At 30.6% G+C, this 22,728-nt stretch overlaps 1 protein-coding gene across 1 annotated transcript in view; it reads left to right on the top strand.

The window, feature by feature from the left end:
• Positions 1-1,091: 1,091 nt before the first annotated feature.
• Positions 1,092-22,728, top strand: part of LOC103571314 (POU domain, class 2, transcription factor 1) — a 341,977-nt gene continuing 320,340 nt past the window's right edge. The window contains exon 1 of the mRNA XM_014440142.2: positions 1,092-3,098. Coding sequence (XP_014295628.1) covers positions 2,495-3,098 — 604 coding nt within the window. The 5' untranslated portion in view covers positions 1,092-2,494. The remainder of the gene's footprint in view (positions 3,099-22,728) is intronic.

Here is a 22,728-nt window from a genome sequence, read left to right as displayed (position 1 = left end):
TTGAAGTTGGTGATTTATAAAACATATATTTTAATCAGTCGTATATTGCATCAGCTTATTAACCACCTAATTTTGAGTCCAGCTGCTATATAACTAATAAAAGTTACGGGACAGGTGCACACTGATTAGATGTCTCTTGGAAGCGAAAAAGAATAAGCAAACCAGACTACAAGACACTACTGATATATTGTAGATGATAACATAGATTGGATTATACGCATCAAAGACGCATTATTGTAATGAAATTATCTTAAAAAAAATTGAAAAAAATTTTAAATAAATTAATAAACATATAATTGTATGACCTATTCGGATACAAGCCTTCTGAGCATTGTTCTTCATAATATTAAAGTATATATATATATATATATATATATATATATATATATATATATATATATATATATATATGTATAAATATACATGGTTTTTCACGAGCAGATCGATGATGCATGTGCATCCCAGATGCTCTACCTAGTACAACAATTTCTCAAACTCTATCTGAATTAATGAGACACGTTGTAGTTGAAAGTGAGTAATACAATGTAGCAGGTTGAGTTAGCTGAGAATTTAATATATATATATATATATATATATATATATATATATATATATATATATATATATATATATATATATATACAAAAGTAGGAGCGGGAGTTAGTAAGTAACGATTGGCCAAAGCCATATCAGTGATATGCAAATCAGAACGACACTTCTCGGTTCTCTACTTTAGCCCAAGCTCTATCGTTCGTAGAGTCCACGAGGAAAAAAGCAGCGCATGTGACTCGCGGTCGCGAAATGCTCGCCGTAGGCGTGACCAACTCTGTCCGCGAATCGTTCCGATTGGTGGTTATTTTCCCCACCAACGCATATTAAAGTCCCCTCTTTAGTGGACCTGCCAGGATTTTATACCAGACGTAGTATAGCATAATCGTAGCACCAGCAGGGACTACCTATATTCTCAATTCTCTTTTTTTTTTCTTTTTCCAACCAGCGATCTAACGACTCCCCCACTTCAGAATTACTGGACGGCCGATGATCGTCTGTGTGCCGGCGGCAGCCTGGACCCTAGTGTAGCTGCACACATGCACGCGACAGCATCTATTCACCACCGCTGCTGCCGCCTCCTGCATCACCATCCTCGATTCTAAGCGCTTACTTACTTACTTGCGTTTTAATAACGGACCGCCTGCAATTTTTGCTTGAGTCAGTGATTATTAATACCTTTTACGTATTCAACTTTGACTAAATACTGCGTTGTCTTATATAATAATCGTACCGGACGATTAATACCAAATATTAACTATCAATATCAGTGATTAAATATCATCTTTAACTTCATCTGACACCAAAGGATTTAAAAACGTTGATACCGATGATAACTCACGGTGAGGATAAAATAGTGGAAGAATAAAAGAAAGAGGGAGTTAAGTATTGTCATCAGCGCGCGTGCGAGCAACATTTTATTGGCTGGCAGCCAAAGCTTGGTTAGATTGATGGTAGCAGTGTGTCATTTCGGTAGCAGCTCTCGAGTTATAGCTGTGAAACCTCGTACCGCGTGGATTATGGGACGTTGACAGAAATGTGCTTTAATGACAGGTGGTGGTAGTCACGTTATGGATGTCTTGTCTAGAGAGTCGATAATACCTATTTCTTAGTATTATAATTATTATTTTCAACGTGTGGTTATTTATTTAGTGTGTTAGTGAATATAACTTTGAGAAATTGTGAATATATACAAAGGAAGTGAGGGCTATCAAGTGACTTTGATTATTAATAAGATTATAATTAGCTAGTTGGCATTATTGGTCACGTGATATTGTGTACTTATTCGCTAACGATCAAGGATGACAGTGCGTGGAAAATTGTGCACGTTTAAATTTATCGTGAAACATGAGTGACGTAAAATTTTTTGTTCTTTTTTTAGTGTTAAGATATTGAAACTTAAAAATTGTAGTGGTTATCATCATTGTTTATAAAGTGAATATTAATTAATTAGAGAGGAAACTTCAAATATTAAGTGAATACATGAAATGTACTTCGAAAATTTTTAATTGAGAGAGTAACCAAAACACAGTGGATTTTTTTAACCGTGACTACTTACGGCAACGTTTTGGACTCCAGGGTCGCGGTGGCGGGCACCGGGGTCCTTACTTTTTCCGGTCTGATAACCGAAAAGGGTTTATCACAAGGTGGACAGTCAAAGAATAAGTCTGCAGGGCTGGCGGGACTCGACAGTGATACGGTGCGCCGGTGGGTCGCGGAAGCTGCCCGATCCGTCCGCCAAATACCTCCGACTGTTCTTATTCCTTCAAGTTCTCAGCATCAGCTTTTTCAGCTTCATCAGAACTCACAACAACAACAACAACAACAACAACAACAACAACAACAACAACAACAACAACAACAACAACACAAACAACCTCCAAGGCGTAAATCTCACGACGCTACTCCATCATCAGTAGTTCCATCAATTGATTTGCCCACGTCGATGACACAAACACCCAGCATGCACTTGTTGGAGAACAACAACCTGATGGAAATTGCAATGGTTCAGCAGCATCAGGCACAACAACAGGCATCCCAACAAAAACAAAAGCAAACAAGTAGTCCAACAAATAATAATACCATTGAAGCTTGGAGATTGATACAAGGTGGTCATCACTGGTGGAGTCCGCCAAACAGCGTTCATCAAGATCAAGAAATGTCTCCTATACCCCAAATTAGTCAAGTTCAAAGCATTATTTCTGGGTCACTTAACCAAGTGCAAAGGCTTCAAACCCAACAACAACAGCAACAATCCCAAACGTCACAACAGCAACAACCTGTTCAATCTGATGTGGATCAGCCCCTAGACTTTTCTGTTGGTTCTCTTCAACAACAGAGGCTACAATCTCGTGCTAAAATTATTCACGAGAGACTTCAAAGCAGAATGCACGATAATAATAATAGCATGGGAAGTGCACAGAAGATTGTGGATAAGGGCAACAGTGGAAGAAGTAACAGCCCCAGTGAGGCTAGCACCAGCGCCAGTGAAGATGAGGGAGTGTCTACGGGTGGTAGCCCTTCTGGTCCTTTACGGGGTGCTGAAAATGGTGAGTCTTTTATTCATTCATTCCATTCACATTTATCAAACTTAGTTTTAATAGAGATAACAAAAATCATTCTAATAATTGCTAGTAAATCTCTAATATATTTGTCTAACTCTGCATATGTTCTTTTAGTTAAACATTTAATAAACATTTCTTTCAACTAAGTCGATAAATTTTTCAAATTCAATTAAACTAATTAATTAATTAATTATGATTGAGTGAAGCTCCATTTGTATTCGATTATTATCATTGACACCTTAAGTAACTTTAATGAAAAGTGATGTTAATGACTTCCATTAAGTGATAAAAAATAATTGTTATTTTAATTTTAAGTATTTAAATTACGCTATTGAGCAATACAGCTCAAGTTCAACGTAAGTGATAAAATTATAATATCAATGCATTTTCATTTTATAATCTAATGCAGTTCTATAATATATCAATGAATTAATATCTTAATTTGATATAATGAAAAATCGGAACTCAATTCGGAGTAATTGTAGATTTCATTTAAATCTGAATTCACTCCGTCATTTGAAGTTTTTAAAGAATCACGCTAGACATACTGAGTGAACAGGAAATTTTGTTTTTTTACTAGAGTAATGTTGGTTTGTTTTTAATCTGCATTCACTCCAACCCGGAGTTTTAAATATTATAGTAAACTTCCCTTTGAGTAAATTTAACTCCGAAGGGATTAAATAAATAAAAAATTATCTACTCCAAGTTAACTCCATAAATTTTTAAAGTTAATGACATTTAACATCTTTATTTTCATATCTGATCAATTCCGCGCTTCAATTAGATCATAGGAGTCATATTATAATATGCTACCCATTACTTGCAAAAAAAAAAAGAAATACATATATATATATATATATATATATATATATATATATATATATATATATATATATATATATATATATTGATTACTGAACTAACGATACATATATTTCATTATTGTATGAATGAGGCGTGACTTATATAGCTTTAGAGTATATCATTATTAATCATGATTTCAATCTTATATTCTTATAAATTACTAATATAAATATAACTGATAATAATTTTTCACGCTTGACAAAAGACACGCGCTGCTATCAGGCGGATAATATCCAAGTATATTAAAAGAAAAAAAAAAAAGAAAAATCTCTCATAAAGGTAAATATGATTAAGCAAACAGTCAAGTGTTGATAGTCATTTCTACTAAGTAAATAACAAATAAGTGTTAGTAACAGTCAATGTATATTCCAATAATATACGTGGATTTTAATTTTATTTAAAATAATAATCACATTTATGTATATATATTTTTCCTATCATACATATATAGTTATATTATAAATTAATATATTTTTATTTTGAAAAGGAAACAGTGCATGAGAAAATATAATTTTTTAAATTACTTCAAATACTGATACGATATCCAGATACTGTATTAAGTGAATTTTATACATGTATATAAATTAATCATTCAGATAATATAATAATGATATCACTATTGAAACATCAAGCTATACTATATATATATATATATATATATATATATATATATATATATATATATATATATATATATATGTATATATATATATAAACGTCATTGTTTTAAAAATTATATTTTTAGTAATGATTTTTTTCGTGACAATTTTGATTTACAAAAAAAAAGTAAGATACTCCGTAAACTTCCTGTTATTGTTTCACAAATTGTTAATATTGTGACAGAAGCACATAAGCATCAACCATTCACCTTTCAGTCTTTTTAACGTGCGTTATCATTTAAAATGTTATTTTTCTTTACTTATTAACCAAAAGTTTCTATCTTTTTTCATGCGATCTTTTTACAGTTTAAAGCGATACATTTTAAACTAATGTTTAAGTATAATTAGAAGACTAATAAATGATGTTTATCAAGTAATTATAAATTCGTTTAAACTGTGTCTTATTTTAAACGACTTCAAAATGATCTTAATTCTAAATATGAAATTCTATTGTTTTACAGTTATTTTATAAATATCTTATACGATATAACTGATAAATAATTATACATTTTTTCTATTTTTTAATAATTTTACACAAGTTATTGTGGCCTAGGTGACTGGTATAATCGACTATTCAAATTATTACACTATTGTTTTAATAGCATAGAAATTATGGTACAAGGTAATGAACATAATTTTTTATATATGTCTATTCTAGACATACATACATACATGCATACATATATATATATATATATATATATATATATATATATATATATATATATATATATATATATATATATATATATAAGGGAAGATAATCACCATTTGGTATAATCGTATTCGGTGCTGAGTCACCTTATTTTCACGTATTGTATAAATGATTTAGACACACACTTAAGAGTCTATGATGATTTTGCAAATACAACTAAATTAAAATTCTATCTTTAGATTGAAAAAAACTGAAAGACAAAAGAAACGATAAAAGAAACACAAAGATTCAATAAATTTTATGAAACAATGTAAAATGAGCGAAAGCCTTAAAAACATTATTCACTGGTTTAATTTTAATTTAAATCATCTTAATTCTTGATTTCACAGTTTTCGTGTTTTTTTTTTTTTTTGTTTTAAACTTATTTATTTTTTGTTTCTTATTTGATCATCATTCCTTTTACACTTAAGACGTAAATGACCTGCGCGGCTTTGAGTTTCGCTTTCACGTCACTCGAAAAATCAAGGCTTGGCTATGTCGGAGATAACACGTTAACACATTCGAGCATAAAATTCGACCGGAAGTGTTTGAACATCACATATATATATATATATATATATATTCTTATACATATACATATATACACATATACATATATACATTAGGTTGTCAGGAAAAAAAAATTTATTTTTTATTTTAATTAAATACATCTCAAAAGTTACTTCAATAAAAACAAAAAATTCTCATAAAATTTTATCTCTGTATCTCAAAAATTGAGCTAGTGCATGTGGGGGGGGGGGTCCACTTTCCCATTTAAAATACATTGAAAAAAGTTTGTTTTTTCTATTTTGTAAATGATTATGTCAAAAAAAATTTTGCGTTCATCTAGTTTTAGAGCTAACTAGATTTTGGAGTTGATCAATCGAGTTATTTTTTATAAATTTTGGAAAAACTAAAAAAAAAAAATTTTTTTTTGTTTATTTTATATATCTTCAAGTTTATTTAACGAATTAATTTAGAATTTACAGAAAAGTTGATGGCCAGTAAGCTCAGTCGATTGCCATTAAACCCATTCAAATCGAATAATTAGTGAAAAGTTACAAAGAGTTTACATATAGACACACACACATACACACACACACATGCATACAGGCACTCGTACATCATTCTGAATATAGAAATCAAATAGTCAGTTCAAATAGTCAGAAGACTATTTTTTTTTATGAGCTTGACATTGATATGAAAATAACTAGAAAACAATGCGGAATTCGATAAAACTTTTTGGAAAATAATTTGTAGGAAATAAAAATATCTACAAAAAAGGTCCTCTGATATTTTGTGATAAGTCTGATAGTTTCGCCAAAAAAGTAAAAAGATCTCAAAATTTAATATAAATTCGACTTCAACCTCAAATAAGATTTGAACAAATGAAATTATCAAAAAATGATAAGAGACTTTTTTTGTAGAGCGTTCAATTTCCTACAAAATAGCCTGTTAATTTTTTCGATGATGCATCATTAGCTAGTTATAAAAATCAGAAAACGCAAAAAATTTTTTTTCCATGTTATTCTTACGGAAAATACAAAAGTGCAATGCGGAACTTCTTAATGTTAATATTAAGAGCTCTAATTTTCACAGTGGTCTTTTTATATCTAAATTAAACTTTTGAACCTGTTTCTGAGAAGAAGAAAAAATTTTTTTATTTTTTGAATCACTCTAATATATATATCTATATATATATATATATATATATATATATATATATATATATATATATATACACGTATATGTTTTACAAAAGATAGATAGGGCCGTCGGTCTGGTCGGTTTATAAGAAAGGAGTCTCGGTAAAAATAAAAAATATAAAGATGACTTTTCGAATATATTCAACAATGCCTTCTAGACTACAACTTACTTTTTGGGTTAATAGATCATAGATCATCTACCATCGTACCAGGTAATTAAGCTAACCTGTAATCAGACTGCGCCGACCTACTTATATATTCCCGTTGGTTATATACATAAACTATATAATATAACTACAACACTCAATTTTTTTTTTATTCCGGAAGCTCTTGGTCAAATCTTCAAATTGTCGAATGCCAGCGGGGTTAGTTCTAGGTTTCTTGGTATTTTTAAATTTCTAAGTTCATCTTCGTATATAAATATTAAAATCTACGAGCAAAATCAATGTGATGGTTGTTCTATTATATGCAGAGTACCTGAGGGTTATTTTAAGATTTCTTGCGTAACTTTTAGCGTTCGCCTGATTTTAATAACTTTAATAATCTAACCTATATTACACAGAAGAAAACAGTTAACATGGTTCAAGAAAATTATTGTCTTCCGAATTTTCTTTCTTGATTTGATGAAAATAAAACACTTGATCCAAAAACTTCTTTTTGTTCAAGACAGTAAATTCTCTTGCTCCAAAAAAATTTAGTTTTGAAACGAAATTGAAAATTTCTTGGTTTAAGAAAAAAAATTCTTGGCTAAAGAAAATAAGTCGTCTCTCGTAAAAAAATCAACGTTTTGAACGAAAAAAAGTTTACTTGGACCAAGAAATTTTTCCTGCCCCAAAGAAAAAATTTTCTTCTTTCAAAAAATAGATTGCTTAAGTGAAAATAAAAGTTGCTTGGTCCGAGAAAAAAAAATTTCTTGATCCAAAAGTTTGTTTTTTTAATGAAGACTTAAATTTTTCTGAATCAAAAATTTATTCTCTCTCCGAAAAGTTAACGTGTTGATTTTTTTTTTTATCTGAAACGTAATTTTTTGTTTTTTTAATTCGCAAAAAATTATTCCAGTAAACATTAATATTAAATATTTAAGTCATGATTTATTATAGGATGAACTATAGTACGATTCAAGAGGATACTTGTATCTCTGTAATATGACAGAGGTGTACTCAGACAAAATCGTACTGAAATTTCGAATTTAACAATTCTAGAATATCTTTCTTACCAGGGACACAATACAAATGGTAGGCGCGATCTAGTGGCGAGCACCGAACTACTCCCGCTGCTGCTGCCTAGCATCGGTGACTTTCCCCTTCCCCATAACGATCTTTTCTTCCAAGAAATTTTTTCTCTTGGCTTATGTAACTTTTGTTATCTTGGTCGGAGAATACTAAAATACTTGCGTGAAAAGAATAGTATTTGTTCCGAGAAATTTTATTTTCTTTAACCAAAAAAATTCAATATTCCTACAAAAAAATAATGTATCTAGCTCCAAAAAAAATGTATTTTACTTTAAGAAATATAAACTCTTGAAACAAGTGAAACTTTTTTGATTTAAGCATAAAAATATGTTGACGTGAGAAGAAAAATTTTGATTCAAGATAAAAATTTGAAGATAATTGTTTACTTGGGGCAAGTAAATTTGTATTTTCCGAATCGATCAAAAAAATTTTCTTGAATCAAGAATATTTTCCTTGATTTAAGTTAACTGTTTTTTCTGTGTACATAAGACAGCATGACACTTAAAGGACTTTAAAAAACTGGAAAAAAATATTTATTTCAGATTATAACACAATAAATCGGATTGAAGAATCATGAATAAATAAATATGTTAGTACGTGTGATAGCGATGGGGATAAAAAAAGATGAGCTTAAAATACAGAAGATAAGATTTGTAGTATATGCAGTAACATGTTGTTATAACGCAGGTAAACCCGTTAGATAAATCTCATCTTGGATAGGTCAGGTTGAGCCAGGACTCCAACAAGAAACGGATAGGGTCACAAAATATGCGGTGACGAGACAATAAATAGTCCCTGCCATTGCCTGGAGGCTTATTTTATACAAATATACATTTTAAATATAAGTTGTTTTAGATAATCTATTAGGAAATTCCTTACTATCGACATAAATATTTTTAGCAGGATTCAGATCCCCGTCAAAAAATTTCTTAGATTAATGACAATGAACACCATGAGACTCTAGGTTGTAAACGAGTTTAGTGAATATTTCGTTGGATGGCAGACAATGAGTACAAGCCAGTGAACTCCTGTGTTCGCCGGTCGATTAAATTCTAAACTAAGATTTTCCTTGGATTATTTGGAAAAGCGAATTGTAAGAATATTTTCTTCCGAAGACTCATACTACATTGCATGTCCTGAATTCATCACCATACGGATTTGCAATAATTGTTCCTCTTCTTATTTTTTTATTCTTTATTAGATGGTATTTCTTTCGTTTATGTAATTAATCTTGACACCTAACATGATTTCCGTCGATAAACAAATTTTTATTACCTATTTCAGTTAGTTTATTTTCAACTTTGTTTTGCTCAGCTTTTTTGACATTAGATTTATCAATGTGATGTTGGTAATTTTTTATGATTTTAATTTTTATTAATACATGCCAACTTTCTTAATTTGAATAAGTAGAATTCCACTGGTTCGCCAGTTAAACCTCACTGGTTTACTAGGTTAAACTCACTGATTTGACCAGTTGTCTTGGCGGCCATTTAATCCCACTGGTTACTCAGTGAACTTCACTGATAAGGCAGTGAATTTTAATAGCGGATGACTAAATTATAAAAATTATCAAGGCTTGGAGGTTAGCTTTAATTAAAATCATAATATAATTTATGTAAAATAGAAAATGCTATAATAAGGTCATAATTCGGCTTGAAATCTATTAATTAATACAATTGTCATTAACAAACAAACATAAGGTAATGTTGACTTGGTATAACGGGAATAACTAATCATAAGTCGCTGTTGATAACGGACACTCGAGATCCTTAAATTTCGTACTGGTTTAGATCAGTGAACCCAATAATCACTGGTTTACCAGTGAGCAACTTTGAATCTCATTGATTAACCAGTGACTTGTTTTACTCACTGAACGAACCAGTGGATTTCTCACTAATTCAAATTAAGAGAGAAGTTTCTGCAGGTAATGAGTGATTTTGACATGTACTCATTATTTTTTCATATTTTTTTTATGTTTTGGATGATGTTTGTTGTCATTGCAATACAAATATTTAATAACAAGCTCTCCAGCTGTTGATAAAAATATGAAATTGCCAAATTTTTAAAGTGTTAAGCAACTATGCTCATCAAAAATAATTAGCATTTCATCAAACCTATACTTGGTGTATTCTTCAATTTTCTCGGCGATAAGTAAAAATTTGCATCATTTATATCTTGATTTATCACTAATCTGTAAAAATAAGAAAAAATAATGAATTTAATTAACATCCAAAATTAATTTAATTTTAATTTGTTTAACAACAATGATTGTTTTAATTAAAACAATCATTGTCGTAGCAAAAAATGAATAATTCTTAGTAAGAGATCACGTGGGCTTAACTAAAATAATTTTTCAGTAATCCAAATCATCAAGTAATTACACGTGAAATGTCATGAATTGTTAATAATTGATTAATAATTGAATTGAGTAATAATTGAATAACAATTTATTATCAAGCTGAACAAACTAATAACGATTTCCAATAATTAATTGGATTAATACAGCTTTGTTAAGAGAATGTCGCATCTAATGTTACGTGTAATGGCAAAAGATCACGTGGCAATCTCTTATCTCTTTCTCATTTTTATTATAGTTTTTTTTACTTACTCTCGTTCACTTTTACCTACAGTATCTTGCATCAACTCCTTATCAACCTTACTTCTTTTCTTCCATTCCCAGTATAGTATACCAGAGCTCTTGTATACTGGCTGTATGTTATTGTCTACTTGGCGGTAGCATCGCCAGTTCCAGGTATACGCTAACCCTTCTCGTCCCAATCGGAATGCAGCACCTTTCCTTAGTCTTCATGTGGCCCACACAAAGCCGTCAAATCACCGCGACACGCGACTGACTTTTCTTCTCTTTCTTTAAACATTTAGGATGTAGGGCTTGACAATATACTACCACCGGAATGCCACGCGCCCGATTCCCTCAAAACACTATCATCCTCCATAAATATATAACGTTCCCTATTCGCATATTTTATTTATTTAATATGATATAATCATACATATTTTATGAGATAATTTTATTTAATACGTTCTCATAGTTTGTTTCAAATCCGAATCAACTCCAAATTAGAAGTTAAAATATTTATAACACTTAATGAGTATCGATAGCTTCTTTAAATTTAAAAGTAGATTGACAATTTCCTGATATAGAATCGCTAGATTTTATCAAGCGTATATAGAGTGCTAATAGGGCTTCGTGAGGTCCACCGAAATATCTATTATATTAAGGTAAAAAGTGAATTAAAATTAAACGGACTAAAAACACTTAGGTTTTAATCAGGAATTTAAGAATTTATCCTACCAAATAAGAATAAATAATTTTCGTGGTCTGAAATAAGTTAAATTTTGATTATTTCGAATCCATAGGAGCTAATAAGAGTATAAAGTATAAAAAATACTTATTTAGGTCCACTAAAGAATGTTAAGTACTTGAATAGATCTATCCAAGTATTAAACGAATTTCAATTTTGACTTGATTATAGATATGATACTTAAAAGAAAAAAATAATTGGCATTGATGTATAAACAAATTATATATTTATTAAGGTGTCCCAAAACAAAACAAATATTTCTTTTTCCAACGTCTTATAGGCTCAAAAGTTACTTTATATTATTGGAAAAATCCTTACCAAATTTCAGCCAAATAACTTTAAAATTGAGCTATCACAAAGGAGGGTCCCCTTCCCGTTTAAAATACACGCGAAAATTTTTCATTTTATTTTTTCGGTATGAAGACTATGAAAATTTTTTTTTTAAATTCCACCCAGTACAATCTTGTAGGAAATCCAAATCTCTACAAAAAATGCTGATTCATGATGCACGTCAAACCAACTGGAAAAAAGTTACGGGGCTTCATAGATCAACAAAAATTGAGTTTCCTCAGTGTAAAAATATTTTTAGTTATTTTTAATTTTTATTCTATTAAAAAAATTTTTTTTTTTTAATTTTGAAGCACATTCTTGTAGGAAATTTAGTTCCCAACAAAAAGTATTTAATATCATATATATTTCAAATGAATGAGAAAAAAACTTTCAGGGCTTTAAATGTCAACGAAAAATGAAGTTCACTCCAATTTTTCAAACGGTTTGGAATAAGTACGGATTTCTTAAGCCTCAATCAGTCTGGATGGTGCAGAAATCAAGATTTCAAGAAAAGTTTACTATTGGTGAGAAGTTTTAAAGCTTTTCATGACATAGTCAAGTGTGCAATTATACTAATTGAAGATGACAATGGTGTATGCTAAGTAAGAATCCAGAGCAGCAGCAATTTATAGTTCAGTTTTTTACAGAATATAATCAATATTATGCTAATACTCAAAGAAATTCAATCGTTGAATATTTGAGCCCCTGGGAGCAAAGAAATTTGAAAACATCCCTGCTAAGGGCCACCCTACTATATATAGAAACGAAATTATTTGCTTAACCGGAAAATTAATGATTCTAATTTGTGCTATTGTGAATGTAAATTTTTAGTATTTAAACTCATATATTCGTTCAAGTTGTCGTATATTATAATTGTTTGTATAATTATGATACATATATACATTAGTAGTTATGATAAGTATGTATATAATTGTATATTGCTATGCATGATATAAAAACTGCGGTGAATATCATTTCAAGGACTACAAGAAGGAATATATATATATATATATATATATATATATATATATATATATATATATATATATATATATATATATGTATATATATATATATATATATAGAGAGAGAGAGAGAGAGAGCGAAGCTTGAGCATTTGCGAACCGGATAAATGATGAAAATTACCATATTTATTGCATTGTTGGTTCTCCCCGTGACTGCAGGTGAGCCAACGATCCGTATTTGGATATCGCATGCTAATCCTATATACAGGAGGAATGGATTGCTTTGCTGTCGTTCTTGAGAAAAATAGCTAACACTCACTACTCACTGTTTTTTAAATATATACACCGTATCATTTATAAAATGATGTTTATTTATATTAATAACGTAGAAAAAAATTTTGATAATTATAATTATTTTTTTTCTATTTTAATAATTTTTATATAGAGGTTGGGAAAACTTCTATAGTAATTTGCAAGTTTATTAAACTGAAATGTAAACATCAGCATACATTTTTTTATTTTTTACTCATTTTAGCCGCATATTTTGATTTAACCTAAGGAGATGACATTATTTTGAAACATGTGTAGATGATGATACAAAAGATATTCTTGAGAAAAAGGTAAAAAACAAATTTTCCCCATGTCTCTTAATAAACATTAACTTCAATCATCCTATGTAATCGGTGCCATTGTAACAGGTATTTTGTACACTGTACAAACTGTTTACTCGCAAAGTTATTTGGAATAAAAAAATGCGGGTTGTTGCACACCAACGACAGGAATTATGCACATGTAAATATGTTAGATCAAAATCTATCTTGTGAAATTCCACATAAATGTACATAGGTCAATATTTTACTTTAACGCCGAGTAAATTTATTTTAAAATTGATATCCTTTCTGTCATAGATGAAGAATGTGAGGACACATATGTGTCTTTAGGGAATCTCTTTAGATTCCAAGTTTATTGCGAAAAGATAGTTAATTGCTAATCCTTGCAGATAAAAATATACGTATATATATATATATATATATATATACATATATAAATATGTGTATATATTTTATTTAATTCTTTTATATACCCTGTTGATACGTTCCTCATTGCCACTCGCATTCCAGTACCACAGTTGAGAATAAGAATTGGCCTAATGAGGCTTGAGAACAAAAGCCTTCGAGGCCAAGAGTCATGGCAACACCTTCGAACACGATTTGGCAATCATTTAATCATTATTACGTGTTAGTATTTTACTAATCCAAAAGACGTATTTTTATACCGACCATCATTTTAAACACTTACATTATTTTTAATTTTATAATAAGAGAACTTTTGTAACATTTGCCTATTGTAATTACTCAAGTATTTTGACTCATCTCGCAATAATTTTTTGCTCTTTGTATGAATATATTCTTCTCTTCTATTACTAATTTAACAATTTTATTAGAGAATTGTTAAAATGCTCCAATTTTAATCTGTATTATATACGGCGATTTATAAATATATATATACAATATATCTGGACGCAGACAGTATTGCTAAAGTATAACTTAAATAAAGTAAATGACAGGAATGTTAGATATATCATAGATCAACTGTTCGAACATCTGAAGTGTAATGTATTACGCATTAATCCAAATTTAAATTCTAATTCAGAACCACTGTCTAAATTTTATGATAATTCTTCATGGTCACATGGAGTCCAAATACATTTTTTCAAAATCTAAATATTTTAAATAATCCTATATTGAACAAAAGGTGATCTTGGTTCAAACAGAATTATCTTGAGTCAAGAGAATGTTTAGGAAAACGGAATATATCTTGATTGAAGTAAATTTTCTCTTAATTTTGATTGTTTTGATTTAAGAAGTTATTTTTTCGACCTAAAGGGATTAAAGTTTTAAGTTAAAAATATCCTGGAAAATAATGTCCACACATGACCGTGCCTGTTCATGTATGATCAGGCCTACAATTAGACATGATCATGTCTATTCATGTATGATAAATCTTGAAATTAGATATGATCATGCCTGTTATCAGACATACCCAGATAGGAAAGTACGACGGGCCCAGGCTTGGCTCAGGCTTGGTTCAACTATGTTGAACTCTGGACCAAGCTTGTAAGCCAGCCTTGTTCCAGCCTTGGTAGAAGTCTGGAATGATAACTGGGTGCCAAGCCTGGTTGCCAGCCCTGACCCATGCTTGCTTGCCAGACCTGGCCCATGCTTGGTTGCCAGACTTGGCCCATGCATCGAAAAAACACATAAATTCAATTAAAAAAAAAACTTTATTATTATTAAAGTACTAGAGTTTGTGATCATTAACGTTTAAACTATTTAAGTGAAGTAAATAACGTGAAAAAAACTCGGTGAAAATTCTGCTGGGCTCTGGGCGCGAACTGCCGTCCTTCTGATTGCTGGGTTTGAACGCTGGCTACTGGACGAACCTACTAACGTTCAATTGAAACTTTTATATGTTCTACTTGTTCATTTTACTACAACCACTCGGTTTTATGAAATATAAAGAGCAATTTAATTTATATTTTCGATTAAGAAAGAAAAAAATAATTTCGTATTATTTATATTATAATTACATAATTTTTTAAAATAAAATTTATTAAATTTAATTGATTATTTATCGAAAACCCAGCTTAATTATCTTACTCTACCACCATAATTCCCAAGTTAGGGTGACTCTCGGCTTGGCCAAGGCTAGGTTATCTTGTGTTGGCCGATGTTAGGGTAACCATCCAACGGCCGAGGCTAGGTTATTAAATCTTGGCCCATGTTAGGGTGACTCTAGGGTTGGCCAAAGCTAGGGTATTCAGTCTTGGCCCAAGCCTGGGTAATCATTGGAATGGCCAATACTAATTACTCAGTTATGGCCCAGGCATGGGACAGTATAGGTTTGCCAAGACGGGCTTCCCAATAATGTCCCAGGCATGGCCCCGTCGTTCAACTCGGGGGCTTCTTGTATGGGTAGAAGTTATTCATAGCTGGGTCCTAGCTAGGGTCTACCGTGGAAACCCAGTGCTCGGTGAACTAGTTCTGGTTCAAGCTTGGGCCAATATTGAAGAGCTAGAGCAGGGTTACCCATGACTGGGTCTCGTTTGGGGCCAACAGTGGAAAGCCAGCGCTAGGTTGCCCACGACTGGGCCTTAGCTAGGGCCGACACTAGGAAGCCAGAGCTGGGCTTACTAGTTCTGGTTTAATCTCGGGCCAAGGATGGAAAGCCAGCGCTAGGTTGCCCACGACTGCACCTAAGCTAGGGCCGACATTGGGAAGCCAGAGCTAGGTTGCCCAGTCCTGGGCCTTAGCTAGGGCCGACACTGGGGAGCCAGAGCTGGGTTACCCAGTCCTGGTCCGTGCTTAACCCCGTTGTCAGAGCTTGTAAGTTCCTACATGGGTAGTCATGCCTGTTATCAGACATGATCATGTCTGAAGCGTTCAATACATTCAGGTCTGATCATGCCTGTTCATGCGTGACCATGCCTGCAGCGTTCAATACTTCAGGCCTGATCAGGCATGGCCATGTCTGACTAAGCATGAACAGACATGATCATGTCTGAAGCGTTAAATACTTCAGGCCTGATCACGCATGACCATGCCAGACCATGTATGATCCAGCTTGATATATGGGATTAAATTTAAAAAACTTAGTTGTAATTATATATAATTTTATATAACTATACATCAATAAATAATAAATTAGACATAAAATTTTTTTGACTGAAAATCTATCACGTGTAAGATTTTTATTACTTGAATTTCAAACGAAACTTACCTGTCAAGTCAATCTCTTAGGACAACGAATAGCGGGATAAACTCCCAAGCGCGAGATACATGGTTCAAATCCTGCACACGCCCGAATTTTTTTTTTTTTTTTTTTTTTTTTTCATTTCTATAGGAATAATTATACATAATTATATAGGGCCATATTTTATCTATCATTTTTTTATTCAGATGGACATTAACAGGCATGAACACACCTGATCAGACATGAACAGGCATCATCAGGCCTGCTCATGCCCGGCCACTTTTCATGCCTGATCACGTCTGGCCATTTTTTCCCCAGATATCATTTTAGTTCGATAAGAAAAATTATTCAAGAAAGTGAGTTGTTTCTTGAATTAATATTTTGAATTTCTTCATTTATGTATAAAAGATTTTATTTTATGAAATTCAACTTATCTAAGTAATGACCCATGCACGAGCTGTCAGAGTTGAATGAAGGGACCCTCCTTGGCTCAGCACTAGAGAACCTAGCTTTGGCACGTCTATATTGGCCCGTGCTGAGGTCAAGAATGGTTACTCAATCTTGGCCATTCCAATCATTACCCGAGCTTGAACCGAGACTTGGTTCCCCTATTTTGGCCATTTACTGGCAACCCAGGTTTGGACCAGGACTGGGTAACCTAGCCTTGGCTGACCCAATGATTATCCGAGTTTGCACCAACTAGGTTCTCCTGCCTTGATCATTCAATGGCAACCCGACTTGGGCCAAGGTAGGGTTAGCCAAGATCGGCTATACCTTTAGTTACCCATCCTTGGGCCAGAATTGGTTAAACAACGTTTTTTTATTAATTATTCAATTAACTTACTATTATGGTTTTTTAAATTAATAATTATTTATTTTTGAACTAAAATAAGTTTTAATTAATAAATTTTTTAACATTTTGATTAAAATTATTTATAACTAATAATTAAAACATTTTTTAGTCCGATATTATTTGCAATCAACAACCGTAATTTTATAATTGTACTTATAAAAATTAATTTAATTAAGAAATAACTCATGAATTTTCAAAATAAATATTATTTTTAACAATGCTGGTAGAGCAAGATAATTCAACTGGGCTTTTGATAAATAATCAATTAAATTTAATAAATTTTTTTTTTTTTAATTATGTAATTATAATAAAAATAATACGAAATTCTTATTTTTTTTTTCTTAATCGAAAATATTAATTGAATCGCTCTTTATATTTCATAAAACCGAGCGGTTATAGTAAAATGAATAAGTAGATTATATAAAAGTTTTGGTTCAACATTAGTAGGTTCGTCCGGTAGCTAACGTTTAGATCCAGCAATCAGAAGAACGGCAGTTCGCACTCAGAGCCCAGCAGAATTTTCACCAATTTATTTCATGTCATTTACCTTATTTCAATAGTTTGAACGTTATTGATCACAAACTCTATTAGGTTAATGAGTAGGGTTCAAAAATACCATTCGTTAAAAACTTTATTTATGTATATATATATATATATATATATATATATATATATATATATATATATATATATATATATATATATATATATATATATATATATATATGGGCAGATCCATTAATTCTCGACGAAAGTGTGCACACTGGAGTCCGCAATTTTGATGCTGATTTTTTCCTCAAAAGTACAGCTAAAAAGGAGACGATCCTGAAAATTTAAGCCCGATATGTACAAATCCGGCCGCTGGAGAATTTTTTGAATTTAAGAATTTATAAAAAAAAGTTGAGTGGTGATTTTGTAGTACATTTGATTTTCCACCAAATTTTCTTTATGATTAACAGTTTACTAGTTAGAAGCGTTTAAAGTCTCATTATTTCAATTATTTACTTATCACAATTAAGGTACTGAGTATAGAGACAACAGTTATTTAAAAATTCGGTAAAAAATCCAATACACTACGTATATATGCGGAAAATTTTATCTTCAACGCTCAATAAATTTGAGCTCTAAAAGTCTCAATTATAGATTTATTTAAATTATCTGTTGAAAATAATTTGAATCAAGATTCTTTAGCACTATTTACAATTTATAGAAAAAACTCGTAGAAAGTCCATCATATTATTAATAGTCGATTATTTATTCACTTTTTCTATTCTTTGTTTACGAAAATTTAAACAATAAATTTTCTTTCGTTTTAAATAGCAGCTAGTAGCTAATTCTTCGATAAATTCAAATTTAAATTTAAAACACCCACTGAGAAAGTTGTTATTTTCGAAACTTAAATCAACTTATCTTGAGCAATTTAGAAGTCTTAGTTAGTGGAAAATGAAAAATACATACAGCTATAAATTAACTTATTCATATACTTTATTTCCACACCACTTAAAACTTTTATATCATAAAAATTAAAGTCGCAATGTATTTTATCTTATTTCATTTAAATGATTGTTTTTTACTGTCTGTAGGATTAAGTTTAAATAACATCAGTTTTAAAGCTCATAGTTATCTAAAAAGTATATAGTTGTTATTTTAAAAAATTTTATAATAAAGATGATGTTTTTCATCTACAATTAATTTTTAAGATCAGAAAATAGCATAGCAAGACTCCAATAGATTCAAAATTATCAAAACCTGAGTAAGGATTTGAGAAGGTAGTTTACGCTGTATTTTTTTAATTTTTAAAATTAAAATCCGACTCAACATCTTCACTAATGACATAAGTTGATGTTTTTTAATTTGGTAAGTGGAATTTTTATTAAAAATTATCCTCGAGTTTTTTTTTAATTGCATAAAGAAATTAAAATTAGAATGTAAAATTATTAACTTTCAGTAAAATGCCGTTTTGAATTAAAAATAAAAAAAAAAATATTTTTAATTTTTACTTGGAGTATCGAATACTCAAATATTACTAACGCATGCTATTAAAGATTTTTTCGTTTTTTAAAGATAATTTTTAAATAACTGTTGTCTCTATACTCAATACTTTGATTGTGATCAGTAAATAATTAAAATAATCAGACTTCAAGCGCTTCTAACTATTGAATTGTTTATCATACAGAAAATTTCATAAAGAAAATTTGGTAAAAAATCAAATGTACTACAAAATCAGCACTCAACTTTTTGGGTAGATTTCATAGAAATCTATCATTTGCATTTGTCCTCATGGTGGAATTTTCAAAGAATTTTGCCATAATCTAAGATAATTCATCGAGTAGGTTCCAAAAATACCATTGGTTCAAAAGTTTATATATGTATATGGGGCAAAGGAAAATTTGTATATGTAATGGTCTTAGCTAAATTGTATAGCAAATCTAATGCTACTTTTGCTTCGAAAAAGTTGTTTCTCAATATATCAAAACATTTATTATTACTGCTCATAAATAGCATTAACTTTTGTTTACTGCTTTTAAACCCTTACTAAGAATAAAAAAATATCGAAATCAATTTTTAATATGTAAGAAATACAAGTGCACAATGTGAAAAATCGGTACGGACAATAATTTATAGCGAAAAAAAAATTTTTTTAATTTTCAATAATCGAAAAAAAATAGTTGCCACGGAGGTCCCACGACCGGAACCACCTGGAAAGTTGTAGAATAGATAGAAGTTTGTTGACACAAATTTTCAGGAAAATCAAAATATGCATGCTTTCCCGAAAATGACTTTAAAGTTTTAAAACTCAAAAATAACGCAGAAAAATTTTTCTAAAAAATTATTTGTATTTTTTTTCTAAAAGTACATGGAATAACCAAACTTTTTTATTCTCTGAATTTTTGTCATTTAAAATCTTTTTGAAAACGTTATAAGCAAAAAACCATGAAAAGAGCTGTTTTTTTTTAAATTTCATATCTTTTGAAACAATGATCCAAAAATCTCAAAATTTCGGAGGATGAGTTTTCTGATGAGTACTAAAAAATATCAACAAATGACGGAAATTAAAAATTAAAATTCTTAAAACCGTCCGATTTGGCGTGGAATGCCCCATAAATAAATATATATTAGGGTGGGCCAAAAAAAAGAACTAATTTTTTTTTCGTTAGTTACCGTGAAAATATTGTTAGAAATGACGAAAAAAAAATTCTGGTAAAGTTTGAGCTCTTAATATTAATATTAAGAAGTGGCTCTTCGGGTTTTTTAAATTCCCATTTAAATAACATGAAAAAAAATGATTTTTTAGTTTGGAATTTTTTACCTCGGCAATGGCTCATTGTACGAAAAAGCGCAGCATACATTTTTGTAGGGAATTTAACGCTCTACAAAAAAGCTCTCCCATCATTTTTCGATAAATCCATCTGTTCAAAAGTTATTCGAGCTCGAAGTCAAGTTAAAGTAAATTTCGAGATCTTTTTACTTTTTCGGTGAAACTATTGGACTTATCATAAAATTTCATAGAATCTTTTTTGTAGACTATTTTATTTCCTACAAATTATCATTGAATAATTTTTTTTAAACTCTGCATTGTTTTCTAGTTATTTCCATTTTAATGCCAAGCTCCTAAAAAAGTAGTTTTCTGATCGATTTCGAGAACTTGGCATTAAAATGGAAATAACTAGAAAACAATGCAGAGTTTAAAAAAAATTATTCAATGATAATTTGTAGGAAATAAAATTGTCTACAAAAAAGATTCTATGACATTTTACGATAAGTCCGATAGTTTCGCCAAAAAAGTAAAAAGATCTCGAAATTTACTCTAACTTGACTTCGAGCTCGAATAACTTTTGAACAGATGGATTTATCGAAAAATGATGGGAGAGCTTTTTTGTAGAGCGTTAAATTCCTTACGAAAATGTATGCTAGGCTTATTCGTACGATGAGCCATTGCCGAGGTAAAAAATTCCAAACTAAAAAATTATTTTTTTCCATGTTATTTAAATGGGAATTAAAAAAACCCGATGAGCCACCTCTTAATATTTATATTAAGAGCTCAAACTTTACCAGATTTTTTTTTTATCATCCTTAACAATATTTTCACGGTAATCAAAGAAAAAAAAATTAGTTCTTTTTTTTGGCCCACCCTAATACATATATATATATATATATATATATATATATATATATATATATATATATATATATATATATATATGTATTAGGGTGCTTTGTTTCCGGCAAAAGTATTTTTTTTGTTGCTCATCGAACAGAATATTGTTCTTTGTGCTTAAACAAAAATTCCTGCCAAGTTTGAGCTCTTAATTCTACTCCTAAGTATTTTCCACTTGATTTCGAAAAATTCCCATTTAAAATACACGTAAATTAAATTACTTTTTTTTAACTCTTTAATACTCAGCTGCGTTTTATGATATCGTCGCGGTTTTGGTCGCAAATTGTAGTGCATTTGGTGTTCTTCAAAAGTGCCCATAGTAACTTAGCTGTCATTCTAGCTGTTTCACTGATGTCCGCTGAGGAAGTCATTTTTCGTATCAAATTGACATTTATTGGCTTGCAGAACGTAAACCAATGAATGCACACCAAAAATGTGAGTGAGAATTCTATAGAAAATTTTATTCCCTTCAAAAAAAGCCCTATAAGTCAAGTCGCTAAAGTCCAGAGTTTCCGAGTTATAGGAGTTTTAATATTTTGAAAAATGAAATAGCAATTGTCATTTTTTTTAATATTATATTTTTTAAATTATTAAAACTCCTTTAACTCGGAAACTATGGACTTTAGCGACTTGACTGATAGAGCTTTCTTTGAAGTTACCCTGGTAGGAAGGGACCACTGGATAAGGCTCGGACCAGCCATTGGCCAGTCGTCATGCCAGAGTTCCGAGCATTGGCGCAAGCCTTGGCTAAACATCGGGCCAAGGATTGGCCTAGGCCTAGGATGATAACTATGTCGCCAAGCTTTCGCAAACAAAAAAACAAGGCCTGGGCCAAGCCTTAGGAAACGAAAAATCGAGCCTTGGCCAAGGCTTGGGAAACAAAAAATCAAGCCTCGGCTAAACCTCGGGAAGCAAAAAATCTGAAGCTCGCCCAATGCTCGATATAAAATATTATTATTTAATTAATAAATATAATTAAAAAAAAGTTTGATCACATTTTTATCTGCATTACATCGAAGTGTAATTAACTAATTTCTGAATTAATGGGAAATAACGAATAAAATTATTTGGGCGCTA

This window comes from Microplitis demolitor, chromosome 3 (assembly GCF_026212275.2).
Source record: "Microplitis demolitor isolate Queensland-Clemson2020A chromosome 3, iyMicDemo2.1a, whole genome shotgun sequence".
In the NCBI taxonomy this organism is placed as follows: domain Eukaryota; kingdom Metazoa; phylum Arthropoda; class Insecta; order Hymenoptera; family Braconidae; genus Microplitis; species Microplitis demolitor.
The sequence above is the reverse complement of the archived record's forward strand: the minus strand, read 5'-3'. Positions and strand labels throughout refer to the sequence as shown.